This window comes from Antrostomus carolinensis, unplaced genomic scaffold (assembly GCF_000700745.2).
Source record: "Antrostomus carolinensis isolate BGI_N321 unplaced genomic scaffold, ASM70074v2 scaffold55944, whole genome shotgun sequence".
Classification (NCBI taxonomy): domain Eukaryota; kingdom Metazoa; phylum Chordata; class Aves; order Caprimulgiformes; family Caprimulgidae; genus Antrostomus; species Antrostomus carolinensis.
The window spans coordinates 10,183-25,222 of record NW_010312581.1 but is presented as its reverse complement, the minus strand read 5'-3'; the positions used below and the strand labels follow the sequence as shown (position 1 = coordinate 25,222).

Genomic DNA, 15,040 nt, shown 5'->3' with positions numbered 1-15,040 from the left:
GGAAAAACGTTGTCCTTCTGCCTACAGCATAGACACTGCCCTCTACTAGCAGAGCCCTGGCAAAGCCCTCTCCTCCGTGCCCAGCATCCCTGCTCCCCTACCATGCTGAATCACAATCCTGAGGACTCACATCTCCAGGATTTTTATCAAGGTACTCTGGCTTCACTCCACTGTGTCTTATTATATAGGATAAAGCCATTAATCAACTGTGTGTCTCCCTCCCCCTGCTGCTGCAGACAGCAAATGTGATCAGCTACGAGCCTGAGCCTTGCTGCTATCCATCTTTCCATGCATGGTGTAGTGGATCCGAGCAGAGGATTTCATTACAGCCACGATCATACACTGTGCTGCATGTCCTCGGCTGCCATGGAACTCACCATCTTATACATGAGGTGAGTTCAATAGAAGGGGTGTGTATACACAAGACTGATCACACAACACTACTCTGTAGCTTTGATTTTAAAATTATGCTAGACAAATTGGACTAAAAAGAAAGTTATTTAGTATTAAAAACCATTATTAGCTTTATTATCCGATGCAATCAAAACAGTTCCTTCCACATCATTCAGTAATGATGAACTAATTCCAAATCAGAAATGGGGCTATTAGAAAAAAAGCAGACGACAGCATTAAGGCTTAACCTGGCAAACTGACTTGTATTCAGGTCTATCTTTTAAGGACAGGAGGCCAAACTAAACCATGGGTCCTATTACAGGTATATTTATAGGCCAAGTCAAAGCAGCTGTGACTGCAGATCACACTGCATAAACAAGTAGCCACTTAGGTAGCACATCGCCTTCGCAATTATTTGGTCAATACAACTAAGAGTAATGCCTACAACATGCACTTAGGACAGCAAGAGCACTTTTGCATGCAAATACAGACTTGTTCTCCTTAAAAACAACCAGTAGCAGCTGCAAGCAAATGCCTCGACAGGATTTTGTCGTATTTAAGGCATATTTATGGCTGCAGTGATCATTCAATTTTTAAACCAATCTCTTTGCCTCTCAGTAAGAAGTGATTGAAACCTTTACCTGCAAATGCTGCATTGGTATTCAAGCAGGTGCTTTACTCATTGCTTTTATAAAGTGCAATTATTTAGGTTGAATGCATGGATTAGACAGGCAACCTAGTGGGGCAGGACTGAGGAAGATGCTGACTGCGGCCAACTGGAGCATCTCCCTGAGTCCCACCCCACCAATATGGCAGCTCATCTGCTCCAGAGACACTGCAAGGCGAGGGCATCCCTGTCCCCGATGTCCTCTAGCCATTTGGAAAGGACTATGTCAGCCTGCTGTAGGTATTACTCTTGAACTGGCAGGCTAAGCTATAGTTTTTACAGTTAAACTGTAATTTTCAAATTCCATTTTTTTCTCTCCAGTACCACCCTTGCATTGCAAGAGATGAGTCCAGGCAAGCATTCTTCACTGAGGAGCTGGGGTTTTTTGACATATGCTATGTTAATGGGAGATAACTGTGGAGGTGGTTTCCCACCTCAGACTTTTTGGTTAGGGAGGAATAAAACTATTTAACTCATTGTTTTTCAGTCAATCTATTAATTCTTTGCCAGTCTAATACCACCATAAATGTTCTGCACAGTGTGTACAGACTCACAGCGGGTGTTGCTGGAGGTTTGCACTGTGGGTGGTTTCTGCTCTCCTGTTGTGTGTCCTCCATTTAGCCTTAGCCCCGTTTCTCTTGGGCTGTAGGTGATGCTTTCTTCCTGTTCTCCCTCTTAGCATCACTTTTCATTGAGGCCTGGGGAAGTTGCTAGTCTTTGATAGCCCATACACAAGTTCTGCTTCCTGAGGGTTTCCAAGAGGCAAACCACCAAACCTTTCAGTGATACTCAGGGATGACAAAGGAGCAGCAGCAGACCAGCAGTTATCCCAAGCCAGAATAGAAGCATAGAATCAGAATGGTTTGAGTTAGAAGAGACTTCAAAGATCATCCAGTTCCAACCCCCCTGCCATCAGCAGGGACAACTTCCACTAGATCTGGTTGCCCAAAGCCTCATCCAACCTGGCCTTGGACACTTCCAGGGAGGGAGCATCCTGAATAGACGGCCAAGCAGGGCAAGCAGATGGTACCTTGGGTCATAGATGCCCATTTCCATTCAGAGCTTTCCCAAGTGATGTGCTGGAGCTGTTGTCCTTATGTACCATGCAGAATGGAAAGCAGATGCAAAGTCCTGCACTCACCCCTGCTCTTATGTCCCTGAATTGCCTTCCTGTGCTCTGTCTGTACCCATAGAAACTACGGGATAATTGAGGTAATGATGGAAAGCATTAACAGAATCTAAGTTAAAATGATGTTAAAAATAATACAAATGATCTTTCTATATCTAATTGAAGACACAGGCTCTCTGAGTAAACAAGCTGAAGCAACAGTTGCTACAGACTAGAAAAAAAATGTACTCCAGAGCAATTCTGTCTTAGAAGTGAAAAAGGAACTGAACCAGTACATAAAAATGTTAATGCTGGCCAGGTTAAGCCACCTCCTCTGCCTACCGGACAAAGAAAAACCTGCTTTGGGGAGCTCTCATCACTCTTTTGCTTCACAGGTTTCCCCCTGCCTTCCTGTGGATGAAAGTTAGACTCCTACTGAACCAGGTGGATTTTGTTCTGACCCACGCTGGTTTGCAGATGAAAAAAACATTCTGCATTCTTTTCATGTTTTGTTTTTTTCTGGGATACCTTACTGCCAGCTCAGCCATCTGTGTGGCAGTAGTGGAAGCCTCTCCAGAGGGGAGAGAGAAGATCATGTTTTTGTCCTGTAGTCTCCTTTTTTGACCTTATGTAGATTAGCCATGCAACATGCAGGAGTCAGGTTATCCCTCATGTGCCGGATCACCCACTCACCTTGTCCCCACACTTTGCTTCCTTCTCAGACGGAGGCCACAGAGCTTTGCACATGGAGCACCAGCTTCCCTAGTCCAGAGCCAGGACTTCTGCATGCATGGAGCATGCACTGTGGGATGAAATCTCGTGACCTGTGCCTAAATCCTTATCTGTAAAGTGAGGATCCCAATTCCAGGCCATGCAGGGAGGAGGAGAGTCCCTTTGTAGAGCCACTTTGAAGTTGTGGCACTCCATAGCAGAGCCCTGGTCTTTGGGATCCTGCACTTTTCGCAAGTTCCTCGGAGGTCACGACTCTGGCCCCGATACCTGGATGATTTATGCATCCGACTGGTCTCGAAGTTTCTGGGGGCAGGGGGTAGCCTTTGCTATTAATCCAAAGGCATCCTCTCCTTCATTTCTTTAGGCTGCTAATGTTTGTTCTTCAAAGCCCCCCTGTGAAGCTTTCTTTTTATGGTTTTTCTCCCGTTTTGCATCTGATTCCTACATGCTTGTTCCAGATGGTGAGCTTTTGAAGACCTGCATTATTAACATCTCCTTTTTTCTTCCTTTTTAAAAAGCCATTTAGTGGAATGTATCTGAACAACACAGAATTGGGAATATACTGCTCTGTGTGCTGCAATGTCCCACTGTTCAGGTAACATCCCTTAGATTTCACAGCATCCTTAAAATGCCATAGCTGTGGCAGGAGGGGCTTGGTCTTTTCGTGAGAGGAATGGGATGTGTGGGTCAGAAGAACAATCCTTTGGTGCCAGAGTGCTATGTATAATATTTCCAGGACACCTGTGGTGATACAGGTACATGGTGTGCCCTTTTCTTGAGCATATGAGTGTCTTCAGTGGCCAGCAGACAGTAGTTGCTACATTAGGGTCTGCCTTTTTCTCCTGCCACGCACGCTGTCCTTTTTGATTGATAATTTTCTGTTTAAGAAGTCCTTAAGCCATAAGTTGCCACGAAACATGTGTGTTTATGAGTGGATATCACTCAGTTTACTCTGTTCTTGTGCTCTTTCATGGTCACTTTCTGTCACTCATGCTGCTGGGCTAGAGACTTTTGGTCTACCCTGGTCTAGATACTGTTGCATTCTTACTGCTGGGTCTCTCATACTGGAGCTGAGACCTCCTCTTCACTCCCACCCCCTTCTCATTCCCTAAATTAAATTCCACTATTTTTACCTTTTTGGCTACATCTACTTTTTAAAAGTAGGATGCAAATGCCTGAACTATTAACCTCCGTGCTCTTTGCGATTCTATATATTTTGCTACTTCATTAAAGTCTAAGTAAAAGGAAATAGAGTGCCTTGGAGTAGGATGTGCAGAGGGTGTTCTGTTCTCTGTAACTGAACCAGAAAAGACAGTTCCTCATATTTTTGATCTAGAAAATAGCCTTTATATACTCCTGACTGAGAGTTCAATGGAATATGACTGATACGCCCATTTTTATGAAGACTTTGAAGGATGCATCACAGATCAGAACTTCAAATGGGAAGCTGAAGAACAAGAAATCTGGATAGTAAGAAAGGAGGAAAAATGTAGTGGCTGTATTAAAAATAAACCAAAACTAAGCAATTGAATGGTAAAATTGGAGGCAGATAATTGTGAACAGTTAAGGTTTCCTTTGGACAAGTACAGAAAACTTGTTATGCAAATGAATATTTGCTTAAATGTATTTTTTTCCGTAGAGGTTTGCTAATAAACACTTTTAAATAAATGTATTTCAGAAGGTAGTGCAGCATTGCAGAATATCCTGAAGACAAATACAAAACCTAAAAATATCTCTGGAAAATTCAGATAAATTAGACAAATTTTAAATGGCTAAGCTGTGGAAAAGTTCTTTCAGTTCCTTCAAATGTTCCTTCAATTTAGGCATCCTTTATATTAGACAATAGATATTGACAGGCCAACATGAAGAGAAATGAGCACTGGAGGGAATTGCTTCTGCTGCTAAACTAGTAACAAAACAACGATACAACCAAACAGTCATGCCGCTTTTTGCAGTATCCAGCTCTCAGAGAATACATGTATTTTTTTTAAAGCACAAAATAATGCTGAGCCTTACAGACTGATATAGGAAAATAATAATTAAAAAAAAAAAACCAAACACAGAAAAAATCTTTTAAGAACATTTAAGATTATTAAATGTGCAAAATGGTCTCAAAATATATTTTCCATTAATGCCTTATGTTGCACATACACTAACAATGAGGGAAAAGAATGGTATTTTATAAGAAATACATTCATCATTTTTATTTCTTTCTTTTTCAAATGCATTAGATCATTAGCTACAGGTAAACACAAAGCATTTCCTCCTTTCTTTCAAAGTATATGTGTGTATACATTTTTACCAGAATTTATTACCTTCTGCTCCCAAATATTAATTTGAAAGAGTTGAAAATACATGGAACAAACCCCTAACCTTTATAGATAGCAAATTGTGGTGCTTTAATGAAATCTCAAACCTTCAGCGAACCATAAACCTACAGCTGAGATTCATACAGCAAAAAGCACTTTTTAGAATTATCTGGATTCCATCCAGGACGACTGAAATAGGGATCAAAGTAAATGACATGTGCTGGAGGAATGGTGTGTCGAAGGCTAATCTAATGCATATGTTTAGGGAAAGTCAATTTATCCATAAATTAAGTGGTGAAATACTTCAAAGGACAAATATGATCTCAAACAGCAATATTTTGGGGTACTAAAATGTTTCTATTAGAGAATCTAAGTGATATTACTGTTAGTAAAACCACAGAGACCATTTCTGTTGAGAGCTAGTTTAACAGCTCAAAAGATTGATCCTTTAGCAGTGGAAAACATCTACAATAAACTTAAGTATTGTGAGCGGCATGTAAGGGACAGAGTCAGTCGGATGCAAAACCCACATAGCATTGAAGATCTTGCTTGACGCTACAGGATTTCAGAGAGGATCCTTGTATCTGTGTATGAATAAGCAGAAGGGTCCCTGTGTCAGAAAATGAAGAGTTCTGATTGAAATATTTTGAAAATAATAATAATAAAAAAACCAGCACAGGTATGTCAGGGAAACTCAGAAGTGGTGTACGGACATTTGGGTTCCCCCAGGTTTGGATTTGGGAATCTGTGGCCAGCAGGCACAGTGCTCAGATGGCTGTGTAGCAGGGGTGGCAGAGAGCCCTCTTTGCCTGGAGCAGAGTAGGCCTGGAGCCCTAAATACCTTCTCATGCAGATGCAGAGCTGCCAACCGCAATCCCTTCGGTGCAGCCTCCCTCTGTACTCTCTGATTTCTCCTTGGTTCTAGGGAGGGAAGAAGGTAGGAAAGCATTTCTCATGGGTCTTCATGGATTGATGTAATGGACTGAGCAATAGCTTGCACAAAAGCAAGCCTTTGGTCACTCTATATTTGCAAATTCTCTTTTATTTCCACATTTACATTGCTCAAAGACAGCACTGCACAAGTAGTTATAAAATGCATGTTGAATCACAAATGAATCCATGCACTGTTCTTTGGGTTGGATTTTTTAAACTTTTTGTCCAGGTTGTTTGTCTCGTCTTTCTAAAAAGTATTGCAAGTAAGATTTTCAGATTTTTCTTCACTTTATTAATATCTCATCAAAATGTACATGATATATGCTAGATATTTTGCTTTAAATTCTGTATTGACTCATGGACTAATCCCCTTGATGGCAAAAAAAGCTGCTGCTGGTGCCGGTGTCTCCATCCACCACTAGGTGCCAGTAAGAGCATTGAGTTTGGGAAACTGGGCTAAAACGGGGGGAAATCGGGGGGAAATCGGGGGGAAACGGCTGCGGTGGGTCTCCAGACCATTTATCTTAGTGGTTTTAATTTCTCACTCTAACTTACACTAGGTCACTTTTTGCTAGAAGAAAGCACTTACTGCTATCAAAACTTGCACAACTTTAAATAAGAAGGATTATCTCATTCCTGTTCATTTCATTCGGGATTTGCTAAATCCCAAAAATATTTTCTGATCATATTTTCCAACATACTCTAGTTTTTAATATGTAACCAAGCAGGGCTGATAATTCTGGATGTGAACAGGAGGCACCCACAAGTTGACAATCCATAGTACTGTTTCTGACGGCTGCGATTATCTCTCTGGAAAAGCAGATCTTTGTGCTGTGAGGATTTGTCATCGGTTCAGTGACAGTTTCAGCAAGGCTCTGTTTGATTTACCAAATTGTTTTGATGGCTGACTGCAAGCTGGAGCCATTGTCACATGTGATTCTGGTCCTGTGGGCCAACCCAGCCATTTTCCATACTCATTTTCCATACTTAGTTTCTTCTTGTAAATTCTCTTCTCTGAGGTTGTGCTGCATTGGGTCAGGCTTCGAACTGCAACTTTGCAGGTATAACTCAGCTGAACAATGTGCTCAGTTGTTGGAAGAACCTTTTTTCAAGCTTTATAAAATGCCAAACTCTCAGTGCAATAGAAATGGTGAGGCAAAACCTCCTGTTGTGGGCTGATCAAGCATTCCCTTTGGAAAGGAGGTTCCAGCAGCTTGATGCCACTGAGAAAACTTCTACTGTGCCAAATATTATTAATAGTAGTACAACACAAGGATGAGGAAAAAAGCCAAGGTTCTTATTAAAACCAGACTTTTTGGTAACATCTCTGTTATTAATTAACAAGAAGATCTGGTTTCCACTATAGCTCTGAAAAGAAGTACAATTCTGGGATTGGATGGCCATTGTTTTCTGAGGCTTATGGCACTTGTGGCAGAGATGAAAATAACACATTCATGAGATGAACATATAACTTATTAGGATCAACTAGAACTGAAGTTGTCTGCAAACAGGTATGTTTATTTTGGAGGTGATACCCAGAGACCCAAATCTTAACAAATAAGTGGGTTTTGTGCCCACAAATGAAAAAAATAAACACAGCAGTGAGAATTGTGGTATCACTGGAACTATTCTGTCTTGCTCCTTGGTATGAAACACATGAGTAGAGTTCGAAGTATCAAATATAGGCAGTCAGTCTGGGGTGAAGAAAATTGTGTGGCTGGGGAGAGTAGTTGTGTAAGTATAGCCAAGGGCTTGAGTTTAGACAGAAAATTTATTCAGGTGAACTGCAGTATGTGTCAGCAGACGGTAGAAGGGACTTTGGGATTTAGTCCATGCATTTGTCCCATCACAAGTTCAGTTCTTCCTAATTCAATCCTGCTGGACGTTTGCTGAAGCTGTACTTAAAATATGCAGTGATGGAGGCTCCACAACCTTACTAGGTAATGAGTTGTAACATTCATGTCTTCCTACTATTGGTTAGACACTGAGGAAAAACACTAAGTTTGCGTTGTAGCAGTTGAAGCTTACTACTATTTGCCCTGCGTGGCAGTGGTGGTGCCCTGCAACTTCACAGCTATCTGCTATGGGTTCTCTTATTTCACAGAAGTCACTCTTTTTTTCTGGAAAGCGATTTTGACTCTCTCAGTCTTCTCTTTTCTAGATTAGAAAGAGCTAGTTCCTTCAACTGTTCCTTTTTATGTGGTGTTTTTTAGAGCGCCGATCCTCTTGTTGCTCTATTTTGCGCTCCTTCCAATTGATCCTTTTCCTCCTTGAAGTGCAGTGCAAAGCTGGACATAGCGCTGCAGCCGGCGTAGCCTGCATCGGAGATCAGAGGTCAGAGATAGCGTTCCTGCCCTTACACCTTTGTCTTTCCCCAAACCATGACCCCTACTTGTCTCAGGACCTGCTGTAATACTCAGGTCTTTTTCTAAAGAACTGCCACCCCTAGCCATTTCTTCCCAACTCTAAGTCTGTGCTGTTTATTACTTCTGTTAAGATATAAATGTATGTAATTGAGCTTAACAGATTACACCTTGGGATTTTTTTTGTGTCTATTTTTCCAAACTGTTAAGATTGCTTTCTATTCTAATACTGTCCTCCAGTGTGCTTGCAGCCCCTTCTAGCAGGATTAGGTATTATCTGCAAACGTACCAAGCATTCACTGCAGTCCATTATTGTGATACGAGTTCATGTTTGCTGTAATATCCAGCAATTACCTTTGAAGAAGCCCAGCTGAAACAACCTTCCAATTTTATAATGAACCACAGATAGCTCTTCTGAGTCTATTTTTTCCCATCAGTAATCTGGACGGGGGGGTATCCTCAGCTGACCTGTGAGAAGGACCTACACTGACTGTCTCAATTCACTTGAAATGTTCATTATGTATTGAGAATTCTAGATCCTCCCAGTTTTTTCATATACTTTCTGGCATTAGTACCTTTTTGCTTCCTTTTCTGGGATTTGCTTTTTTGGGGGCATATATTCACCCACAGGCTAGAGGTGATTACTCCAGGATGTATTTATAGTCTCTCCCCACACACACAACTCAACGGTGAATTCACCATACAAGTTTCTTCATTTGGGATAGTGCAGCAGGTACCAGCATAATGTTGGTCCATAGCTGCAAAGGTAATCATGGTACATAATTCCTGTTGCACTGTGATGCCCATATAGGCCTTGTGTTTGATAATGGTCCCACACCTTCTGGGCAGAGGTTCTGTATCAACAGTGTTTCATTAAACTTCAAACCAGGCTCTGATCAGTGAGAAGTGGATCTCTGTGCCTTACAGAACATCTTTCACTGCTCATACAACAGGCTTGTGAAAAACTCACACGCTTTTAATATAATTCAAATTTTAGTACTTATGCCACTGCAGCTTTGCTTTCCAGCTATTATCATTATTATTATGATAAAATACATATTTTTGCGGTAACTCTTTGGTGGTCTGCCTCTTCATGGCTAATGTGATGTGTTGATCTGTTTATTGTATGTTTTAAATTGAAAAAAGAAATCTATGCAACAGTTCACATTCATAACTATCACCATTAACTGTATTGAGGCTGCTGAAATTAAGTGCTCTCCTGAACCTGACTTTGCCTATGCTGAACAGTAGCTGTAGTACTCAAGAATACAGATGGACTTGACTGATCATTCCAGAGCTTCTACTTCTGTAAAATCATTGCATCCTTCTAAAGGGAAGCAAAAATAGCATGAATCTCCAAATAAGGTTTGAGAGGGTTTTTCCCTGATGAGAGAGACCTTTAGCCAAGCCAGGTGACTTTCTGCGAACCCATAAAAGCAAAGTCCTGAAGAAGGGCCTAATTAAAACTACTCCAGGCAACAGAACCAGTGGAGACATGGAGTCTTTCTTCTTTTGAATCCATGACTTTAATTTTGTGTCCAATAGCAGAGCTGAAGTACAATTTGCCCCAGGAACTACCCCTTACAGAAATAATACGATAATAATGTAACTATCTGTGTAACGTCTCCAGACCTCTGTTATCACTTGTGTATTTCAGAATCTGAAAACAAAAATGAATGTGAAGTTTACTGTATTTGGGGGGAAAAAATCAGCATCAAAAAACATGTTCAGTAAAGTAATGCTTTTGTTGAAAATATGCCTTGTCTGTTCTTCCTTGTACAAGTTTGTAAATACTTCTGTACCACGGTTTGCTGTAACAGGAAAACAAATAATATGTTTGTTAAATTGAGCTTTCCTGCTTTCAGGTTTTTTCCAGAGAAAATAATCTCTGAGTCAGAACATCAGCTTCCCTAAACTGGCTGGGTTTAAATGCTTCCCTGCTGAGAGTTACTAAGCAACATCTCATTTGGCTTTACCTATAACAGTCTGTTTCCATTCTCCCCACTTTGGTTGCCTCAGTAATAAAAAGGGTGTGTTCATTTACTAGTGTAGTCTTAAAACTGTTTAATGTCTTCAGAAAGCAGACCTCTACTGCACTCAATTTACTTTTGCTCCTTCTGTTTTGGAGCTCTGCAGTTTCTCATTTTCCTGTACTTTCTACAGGAGAACTGTACAATTTCATAACTTTTAAAAACATCATACAAGGACAGTGATTACTACAGCCAACATAAACCAGAATGGCACAAAGGCCACCAGAGGTGTGAAGCACCATGAATGAAGCAGACACCTCCTGCTACTGGTTTTATGTAGTGTCGTAGGTGCTGACGATCATATTGTCATCAGAAGTGTCTGCTTGCTGTGTCTGTGTCTGTGCTGCATCACACTCTGCCATGCAGAGATGCCCTTGCATCACCTATTGCTATTGCCTGCCTGCTCTGACCAGGATGTATGGGCCCAGCCTGCTCAGGTCTCTGCTCAGGTGGTGCAGAAATCGCTGTCCTCACATGCTGAGAATTCATGCCCCACCCCCATCCTGATATCCTTTCATTCTCTGGTCGCTTTTTTTTCTTAAAATCTATTGCACAGCTACTGGAAAGGGGGGTTGGTCCTTACAGGCATTCTTTAGTCAGGCAACCCCTTGCCCTCTCCTCTCCTCACCTTTCATATCAGGAGAGGGTTGTCTCAGACAGGAGCATGACTAGAAATTGTGCTCAGCCACGTGCTGGTGGAGAAGCCAGCACCTGCCTGAGGACAGTGACTTTTGGCTGGGATACTAAACTGAAATACTCTTTGTTTCTGCAAATGGAAGAAAGTAGGAAGAGAACTGGAAAAATGCCTGTTTCTTATTGGTCCCCACAGATACCAGGTCACATTGACACCTTCTGAGGATGAGAATGAATTCCATACAAACAAAATAGATCATGGAGTGGGAAAAAACCCCCTAGTATCCACAGCCTTGTGCGCAAACCGTGCTTGGTTTAGTACCTTGATATACATGGTTGGTGGAGACCAACTCTTAGTGAACTGGCAAGTCAGTAACTGACAGAGGAAGCTTGCCTGAGCAGAAAGCGCATTTATTTTACACCTGTAAAGAACATTGTATGCAACTGGACATTTGGGCTAAGCAGCAGCTGGTGCCTCCTCACTCATACAGCAGGATGACCTGAGGAAAGAGTCCTGTAAGGCTCTGGTTTAGCTTGTGCAGTGGTAATTGCAGATATGTAAATATATGAACAGACCCACATCTTCAAGGACAGCAGCTGGCCTGCACTATACTGATACGCAACAAAAAAGACAGCATAAAACACAACTCTGCTGCCCCAGAGAAACCAGACACTGGGCTGAGCAACCTTGTTCTGCTTATTCATTTAAAAATGGAGGAAAGAGGAAGGTTTGGCTTTCACCACGTGTGTAAAATCAGAGTAATGGCCCGTTACCTTTCAGTGTGACTGTGTATTCCACACTTTGGAGTAGCTATACTGAGAGGTATTTGAATATCCTGCCCCTTACACTTCACTGTAAATCTAAAAGTGTTTAGATGTCTTTATGTACCCATGTGTACATATCAGTAGGGGAACAGGGGAAATTATTTTGCTTTTCAAGTATGGCCAGTAATAAATTTGGAATAAAAACCAAAACCAATAGAAACCTTCTTATCACTCCCAGCCCTCCCCACTGCAGGCAGTTTGCACCTCTTCCATCAAAACAGAGCCATACAAATGGATGATGCAGGACTGAGCAGAGAAAAAGGGAGGGGGTAGGTAAGGGAGGACTGAATGGAGGAAATGGGTATGAACTTCTGGAATTAGCTCTTCTGATGCTTTTTTTTGGCAATGTCTGACTCTTTCTCTTATGTACTCTGCTGTATCAGATAATGGCTGGAACTGGTTGCACAGCAATTTCAAGTAGTGTGGTGGGGATAAGGCAGGGGTTTATTACCTGATCCATCTTTTCAATACATTATCACTTGTGAAAAAATTATATCAATCAAATGGGTCACTCCTCAGTAGTCCTTTATGGAATGGCAAATTTTACAGCCTTTTTCTATTATTTGTCTTACAGTACAAGATGGAGGAGAAGGACCATGTTAATTTGGGTACAAGATAATTATCTCTTGAGCAGAGCATTATTATTAGGTTAACAATTAATTTTGAGGATGTGCCAAGATCTGCATGTGTAAAACTGCAAACTGTCTGTGTCTTTAGTTTTACTGTTCTCTCTGCTGGCTTTATTCCCTATACATCAGGTCAAACTTCCATTTTTCACTTTTAAGATCTATCATAGCATGGTCCCACCTTTTATTTTGTCTCAGACATGCTGATTGTACTGGCCTGTGTTCTCCCAGTAACATCCACCTTTGTCAATTTAAGGTCAAGTTTTCTTCAAATACATTTGTGCTTTATCTTGGGCTGCCAAAACCAGAGGAGATCCATCTAAGGCTCTGCAAGGCCACTTAGTTACCCTGCATCTTCCTGTCCTCCTTCCTGAAAGTCGCATTACTCGGTATGCACATAGAGCATGTCTATGCAACTGGTGGATTTGGACAGCTAGGATTACACCAGCCGTAATGGTGCCACTGTTACCTTGTGCTACATGCATCTGCCAGGGGAATCCCTGTGACATTTCTCATCGTGTATTTGAATTTATATCCCATGATGATGTGTTTACACAAACTAATTTTATGTCTATAACCAGATCTGTTGACATCCTCATGTGATGTAAACTGATGGACATTTAAGAGCTATTTGGGACAAGGAACTTCATTGTCTTCTCTGTCTGTGGTACCAATCACGGCAGGACAGATCCTAGCTAAAGGCCCAAAGTGTTACAAGATCGTGAATAATAAAGACCAATAATAACAGAAGACACTATTAAAGAGTATCATAGGCTACAAGAACTGACTCATGTATCTGCACTGACTTTGTTCCACCACAGCGAATAAAGATCAGTTGCTTCTCTGAGCTGAATATACTCTGCAGGCAACTTCACATCTAAGAAGGTTTTCAACATTGTTATTCCATTAATTAGTTTCAAAGATGATACTTTTTATCCCATTGTGTTTTTAAATAATCTTTTTATAAATCCTAATTGCAGTTTCTACATAATTCTTAAGAGATTTTAACATCTTAAATAAACTATTTAAAGACTTTCTTAGTCTTTGCAGCATCTCTACAAGGCAATAATTATTCTCAATTTTACTGAGGGAAGACTTGATGAGAATTTAATTGACTTGCTCAAGACTACAAATTAAGTTTGCAGCCAAGACAGAATTAGACTCTGCATGGCTCCTAACAGCGTCCAGATCTTCAGACCCTGCTTTTTCTAAAACTTGTTTTGGTACTCAATTGTTTGGGGGGGAGAATTCTTGAGAAAGAGGAAGGAAAATTAGCATATGTTTTTTCCAGTTGTGATATTAAAACCAAAGCTAAGACAACTAGGGCAGCTTCGGCACATAAAGAGCAATACTTGACCTCTTTCTCAGAGCAAAGGTGGTACGGGCTTGGTTAGGAAATAGGCAGCTGTACTCACTGGCTGTGTTGCATATTGCCACGCACTTTAAAGTAAAATTATGTTCTTTGTTCCATGACAGCTTTAGGTAGAAATGAGGCAAGACAACTTGCTAACAGTAACTTCTTTGCTTGGTGGCAAGCAAAGCTTTGTGAGCACAGAGAGAAGAGAGGAAAGAAGGAGCAGGTTACTCTTATATTACTAGCACCCTCCATTCACCAGAAATCGTCATGTCCATTATTTTAGCCATGTATCCACAGAACTGTAGAGATGTTTTTTTATGTTGCACCATGCTGCAAATCATTTGGTTTCTCTTTTAAGCTTGTTGAAAATCTACTCTAATTCTGGAACAAGACAAGATGAGAGACTTTCCTCAGAGCAAAAATGGGATTTTGCCACCGCAGAACATCTCCAGTATGAGGTGCCTTGGGAGACAGCCTACATGAAAAGGAACTGAAAAAGTCTCAGTTTGGGTTTTACTTTTTTTCTGATTTTGAATGAGATGGTGAGGGCTTAGCAAGTACTCCTAAGCATGTTTGTATTTTCTGGTCTTCAGCCTTGGCCCTACTGTGTAGAAAAAATGAGTCCTGTCACCACACAACTGCACTGCCTCCTCTTCCATTCACATAATGACTTTTTGCACTGGGCAGTGAAGTGTTTTAAACCATACTCCTGTGCCTGTCCCACCTCCTGCTATACTCAAGTGATGAGCTTCGGTAACACTACCCTCCCAGCATGTCCTGTTAATGCTCAGCACCCCATCAAGCTGATGGATTTCACAGCTCTTTACACATAAATGATGCCTAGCCCCAGCCCTTTGAGGTAGTGGTGAGCCACATGTCACAGAATAGGAAACTGAGGGACAGCTGTGGGAAGTGGCTCGCCCACAGTCCCCTGGGGCAGGGCAGGGAAATCTGACTACAGAAAGGGTTCTCAAAAGCTCTCCAAGTGTGAGCTGCTGCCAAAATTCACAAAGGCAAAGTAGTTTAAAAGCAAAGCTCTTTATTGAAGAAGTGCCCAGATTTTT

General features: G+C 41.3%; 1 protein-coding gene across 1 annotated transcript; it reads left to right on the top strand.

Moving 5' to 3' along the window:
• Positions 1 to 841: 841 nt before the first annotated feature.
• Positions 842 to 9,408, top strand: LOC104524223 (methionine-R-sulfoxide reductase B2, mitochondrial). The gene is given in 8 exon segments (XM_010167022.2): positions 842 to 875; positions 878 to 954; positions 957 to 1,017; positions 2,304 to 2,399; positions 2,402 to 2,460; positions 3,419 to 3,495; positions 7,509 to 7,653; positions 9,301 to 9,408. Coding segments are annotated over 8 exon segments (657 nt in total).
• Positions 9,409 to 15,040: the final 5,632 nt, after the last annotated feature.